We start from the raw sequence: 6,275 nt of genomic DNA on the forward strand, positions 1-6,275 counted from the left end.
CTGGTTCAGTGCCGGTCTCTCGTGACTAGTGGGTCGGCAGCAGCAGAGCTCCAGGGGAGCAGTGAACTCGTGTGTCTACTGCTGTACTTCCGCTGTCTACAACAGTGCCTGACACACTGCGTATTTGCATGAATGTGAGACGTTTTGCGACTTTCCCATTTTGTATATTTTCATGTAAAAATATGCAGGGAATTGTACAAGGGGACTCTGGGTTCTTTAAACATGAAAGTCTAAAGCCTGATTTTCATTCATTTATTCGGAAAGAATCGGGGCACTCAGCGCAGGGACCCACCGTGGTTTGCCCCGACTCACAGCTAAATCGGAAGCCCGGCGGGCATTCGCGACTCGGTTCCTCAACCAGGGACGCTTGGGCGCTGCAGGGGCGCAGCTTGGGGGGGCGGCAGGAGGCCCCGAGGCCCCCGCTCCCTCGCGTTCGCGCAGCGCAACCCGCCGCGGCCGGGTCCCCGCCCGAGGGAGGGAGGCGCCTCGGGGCTCGGCCGGCGCCGGGACGACCACGCAGCCGCGCACGGGGGGCGGAGCCTGCGCGGCCGGAGGACGGGCGCGGCGGCCGCGGAGAGCGGGGGCGGCGGGCGCGGAGAGCGGGGCGCGGAGAGCGGGGCGCGGAGAGCGGGGCGCGGAGAGCGGGGCGCGGAGAGCCGGGCGCCGGCCTCCTCCCTCCCGCGCCGGTCGCTCCGCGCCTGAAGCCGCTGGAGGCCGGTGCTCTGGCCCCGGAGCCCGCACCCTCCTGCCCTGAGCCGCCGCCGTCATGCTGCTGCCTGTGTTCACCCTGAAACTGCGCCACAAAATCAGCCCCCGCATGGTGGCCATAGGGCGCTACGACGGGACTCACCCGTGCCTGGCAGCCGCCACCCAAGCGGGCAAGGTAACCGCTCCCGCCGCACGGAGCCCGGGGCCGCCCGGGGCCCTCCGTCCCCGGGATCTCCGCGGGCCGCGCCCCACCCCCCCCGCCGCGCCGCCCGGCCCCGCCCCCTCCCGGCCCGGCCCCGCCCCCTCCCGGCCCGGCCCCGCCCCCTCCCGGCCCGGCCCCGCCCCCTCCGCCGCCCCCCCTCCCCCCCCGCAAGCCACGGTTGCCGGGCAACCGGTGGGTCGTCTGTAGTTCTCCGTCTGCGCAGAGGAACGAGGAATATTGGGGTCTCGCCTGAAGGGCCTTTCCGAGCAGTTGACTTTACTTGTCTTCAGGCACCTGGACAGCGTTGGAGCTCCTGTGCAATAGGGAGCTCAGGGAAGAAACGTCCCAGGAGGGAAGGGGCTTGGTCAGGTTTAGGAGGGGTAGCGAGCCCTAGGTTTGAGCCCGGGGTCTCTGCCTGTCACTCTGGAGCTCCTTCCACTATTTCATATTGCCTCTCGAGGAAAAAAAAAAGGAGGAAAATGCAAAAACCCTTATATTAAATGATTCAGATTTCATTTGATGTTTATCCATGTACATTTACATCTTTTCCTATAATTTATACACTAAGTACCTGTGAGGTGCTTACTATGTGCCAGGTGCTGGGCAAGGTGTAGGAATCACAGAGATGAAAAAGACATGGTCATTTAACATTCAGGAGACTTGCTGAATACTCCTTTGTGCTAGATGTTGGGGATTCAGAGATAATGCTGAAATCCCTGCTTTGACAAATCTTATAATCCAGCAGACAAGGCATATCTAGGCATTGTGTGCTGATGGAAGCATCACCAAGATACATGGAATACCGTGACACCAAGTGTAATAACTTTTGACAGGTACAAAGCTTCATTACACGAATTATCTCAGCATCCTTGCTACAGTGCCCAGGGCAGCAGCATAGCACAAGTGTGGTGATCCTGGCTCCAGTACCTACTAATTTCATGACCTTGGGCAAAGTACTTAATAATAGTATCTGCCACATTGGGTTTTTATGAGAACTAAGTAAATTAATACATATAAAGGGCTTGGCATATGGGAAATGGAAGCATATAAGTCGCTAGTTGTTAGTTGTTATTTTTTTGTTACTCCCATTCTACTGACTAGAATAACAGTTCAGAGAGGTAGGTTCAGGGTAATACTTGAGGTGGTTCACCTAGAAGGTGGTGGAAATGAAGGTAAAGTACCTGTTCTTGACTCAGGCTGGGTTTAATAAGCTAGTGTTTATAGAATGTTTTATAGCTTTCAAGATACTTCTACCCATGCTGTATGTTAGATGATATGCCTTGGGATACATAAGTAGAAAGTAATGAGTAGAGCCCCATAGCACAGGGCCTGGTATAAAATAATATTGGTTATTGTCAAGAGGTACTGCAGATGACAAAAAAAAATCATATTGGTTCTGTGGGTGCATAACAGCTAAAAAAAATGGGCTGAAAATGTCCTGTGGATATTGGCTCCACACCTTACTTGTTAAGGGCTTGCTACTACTGAGCACTGTTCTTAACTTTGTAGTTGCAAGGCTGAGACAAGTCTCACCCATTTGGAGTTTACATTTGAGAAGGGGAGCCAGACCCAAGGGGGGAGAAAAATAGATGTGTGTGTGTATAATTTTAATATATATTAAAGTATATTTGTAAATACATATAAATAACACATGGATAATGTCTCCCTAGGGGGAAAAATAGTAAGGGGATGAAAATGATGGGAGATGGCTATTTTAGATAGGGTGATCCATAGGCCTCTGATAAGATAACTGTAGATCAGAGATTTGAGGAAAAGGAGGACACAAGCCCTGCAGTTATGTGGGGTAGGTGCTCTCCAGGCAGAGGGATGAGCAAGTGCAAAGGCCTTGAGGTGGAAATATGCTTGGTGTGTTTCAGGAACATGAGCTGCTGGGGCTGGAATGGAATGAAGGAAGCAGTGAGGTAGCCAGGGGCCAGATCATATAGGGCCTGTAAGCCATATAAAGACCATTGTTTTCCAGTGATGCGGTTTGACTGATGTTTTAGATAAAGGGTAACTCGCTGGTACTGCAGCAGAGATGCAGGGAGGTGAGTGTAGGAGAAGCAGGAAGATTGGGCGGAGGTTTCTGTGGAAGCCCTTGAATGAGAACATGATCCAGAATGGAAGGAGGGACACTGAGTCTAGGTCTGTTTCTGGAGTTGGAAAAGTGATATAGAGAGAAAGTCCTGTGACCTGTGTAATTGTATTTTTGTTTAGAACTTTAAACAAATCTGGTAAGTTGTAACCTGATATTTTATATTGAGACTTTAAAAAATGGTAATATTCTGTGATCCAGGTAATACAGGAATATATTCTCCTTTAAAAATAATTAACAACAAAATAATAATAATTAAATATTCCAGGTAAGGCTAAAGCCCTCTTTGACCATTGGAGCCCAGGTCTCTAGAAATAGGATTTTGTCATTTTAAGTGGGATTCTGTTGAGAACGTGAACCTTGACTTACTGGCATCTGGTCTCTGAGCCTGAGCAAGGATTTTATTTGTTTTGAGCAAGGATATTTCTTGCATGATGAATGTTACTGATTTCCTCTGACGACATTTTTCTTCTCATCATGGGCTTGAGGGGACCGGTTGAAATTCTATTGTTAGCAGCTAGAACAAATGTTGCGTGAACTATAGCCAGTCCCTTCGGCTGAAGGCACGGGGAGTGATCCATTTGTTGCGTGACTGAACTTGGTTTTTTCCATGCCCGAGGGACAGGTAGGTCTCCTGGAGACTCAGAGAACAGCATGAAGGGAAAGAGGGAGAAGTCTGCTCCTGGGAGTCTTGCTGCTCTTGGTCACAAACCCCAAACTTTTTCCATTCCAATAGCAGCGAATATGAAGTCCGTAAGTGATTTCCACTCCTGTTTTCCCTCAGCCTAATTACTGGAAGACTCCAAAAGAATTCTTTTGTTCTGAACAGTTGATAAAAGGAAGTAAGGCACGGTGGCTAGAGTGTAGGGTCTGGAACCAGACACCAGGCATCAGGTCTTAGCCCTGTCACTCATTAGTCACCAGACCTTGGGAAAGGGCCTTGACCCTTCTGACCTCATCTGTAAACCAGGGCTTGTTGTGAGAATCAAATGTAGTAATGTTTAGAAAGCATGTTGTTAAACTATTGCACAAATGAGGCCGTTAACACGATATTCCATAGCTATGTACCTTTTCTGTATATTTCTAATCAATTCCTTTGAAAATTATTTGTTGTTGAATAGGCAGGTAATAACTTAAAACTAATCCTCTTTGGATTTTTATTGAAGGGATGAAATACTTATTTAAAATTCGTGAATTTTAAAACTGCAAGAGGCTTAAGGGGTCTCTAGTGCGGTGCTTCCCACCCTTTTTTTCTTCATGTTGTCATCTTGGAGCTTTTTTTAGATAGTGAAGATTTCCCTAATGAAATTTTAATTCCATTGATAGACTGCATGTCTGTTTTTGTACTGTGCCCTTTTGGAGGGCTACAAGCCATTTTATTTATTTTATTTTATTTTATTTTATTTTATTTTATTTTATTTTATTTTATAATTTATTTATTACAAGCCATCTTATTTATTTTACTTTTTATTTTTAAAAAAGATTTATTTATTTATTTATTTATTTATTTATTTATTTATTTATTTATGAGAGAGAGAGAGAGAGAGAGAGAGAGAGAGGAGAGACACAGGAGGAATGAGAAGCAGGCTCCATGCCAGGAGCCCGACGGGGGACCCGATCCCCGGACTCCAGGATCGTGCCCTGGACCAAAGGCAGGCGCCAAACCGCTGAGCCACCCAGGGATCCCCATACAAGCCATTTTAATATCTAACATCCTCCTACCTCACAAAGATACCAGTCTGGTGTAATTCTGTCTACAGTAGTTGAAACTGCAAAATTAATTGACTTTGGACTAATTATTTAATTCTGTCTTACTAGTATAGACCATGAAACCGTGAAAAACTTTGATCGCGTGACTCAGTTTAAGTTTGTAAAACAGATCTACAAACTACCGGACTTTAAAACTATCAGTTTTAACCCTTAAAACAACCAGTTTTTTTTTTTTTTTTAAGTTTCATTTATTTCAGTAAGCTCTACACCCAACGTGGGGCTCGAATTTACAACCCCTAGATCAAGAGTCACATGCTCTTTCAAATGAGCCAGCCAGGTGCCCCTAAAACAACCAGTTTTAAGGGTTGGGAAGTAAATGTATTAGGTGCTTGGATGAAAGATGCTAAAGGAAATGTTTATTACTGTATGTTACATCATCTTCTTAGTACGTAGTAATCACATCGTAGCTGGTAGCGCTTCCCAAAGGTTGATCGAGAAGAGGCTAGTTTGTAAGAGGGCTTTGACATTCTGCTGGTGGGTAGTATATAAGCTGCCCTGGTGAGCAACAACTACATGTTGTTCATTACCTCGTTCTTGAGAAGACTAAGAACCACTGGGTTTCCACAATTCATAGTGATTGAAAGCTAGCATACACAGAACTGTGTAAGAGTTTCAAGTTTTGTAGGTGATTAAAGTGACCTCTTGTTAGTGTTGATATCTGTTAATACCTCAAGTCTTTTAAAAAAATATATGTTAATTTTACATTTTTGGTATTTTTAGGGGATGTAACTAACTGTTTCTGTTTTAGGTTTTTATTCATAATCCTCATACCCGGAGCCAGCATTTCAGTGCCTCCAGGGTCTTCCAGAGCCCCCTGGAATCTGATGTTTCACTTCTCAACATTAACCAGGCAGTCAGCTGCCTGACTGCAGGAGTACTGAACCCTGAACTCGGCTATGATGCTCTTTTAGTGGGGACTCAGACTAACCTTCTGGCTTATGATGTCTACAATAACTCAGATTTATTCTACAGAGAGGCAAGTATGCCCCTTTATAACTGTAGCATTTCCATTACTCACTAATGTCCATTGGTATTTTATGCTTGAAAGAGATCAGACATTTATTTTGGTTTGCTTATTGTATGGCTCTTGTAATGTAAACAACACAGATATTTTTCCATTTGCATCTGCATTCTGCTTGACACTTACTTGTTTTATGATGGTTGGTAACCACTTGGTGCCACTCCAGCTTGTCTCCCATGAGGTACATGGGATACCATGGTACTCTGATACCACTAACTGTCAAGATCTGTTGAGAATTCAGCCAAGAGCCAGGAAATAGATCTCCTGGTAGCTTTGCATTAAAGTTTAGTGTAGTAGTTTATAGGAGAAGCAATTACTGTGCTCTGCTGTCTGCAGGCTACTGCAGCTTTTTACCCAAGTTATTCATACTCATTATGTAAAAGATAGGGAAGCAAAAACAGAAAAAAATACTCATAATTTCTCCATCTAGGGCAGCCTGGGTGTCTCAGCGGTTTAGCGACGCCTTGGGCCCAGGGCGT

At 46.0% G+C, this 6,275-nt stretch overlaps 1 protein-coding gene across 2 annotated transcripts in view; it reads left to right on the top strand.

Moving 5' to 3' along the window:
- The first annotated feature begins 609 nt into the window (after positions 1 to 609).
- The window catches only part of BBS2 (Bardet-Biedl syndrome 2), a 31,125-nt gene continuing 25,459 nt past the window's right edge, over positions 610 to 6,275 (top strand). Inside the window, exons 1-2 of one of the 2 annotated variants that reach the window (XM_049104199.1) lie at positions 610 to 883; positions 5,524 to 5,751. In XM_049104199.1, the coding sequence (XP_048960156.1) occupies positions 767 to 883; positions 5,524 to 5,751 (345 nt within the window). In that variant the 5' untranslated portion in view covers positions 610 to 766. The remainder of the gene's footprint in view (positions 884 to 5,523; positions 5,752 to 6,275) is intronic. The other variant, XM_025447134.3, reaches the window with a different exon arrangement.

This window comes from Canis lupus, chromosome 2, assembly GCF_003254725.2.
Source record: "Canis lupus dingo isolate Sandy chromosome 2, ASM325472v2, whole genome shotgun sequence".
Lineage (NCBI taxonomy): Eukaryota > Metazoa > Chordata > Mammalia > Carnivora > Canidae > Canis > Canis lupus.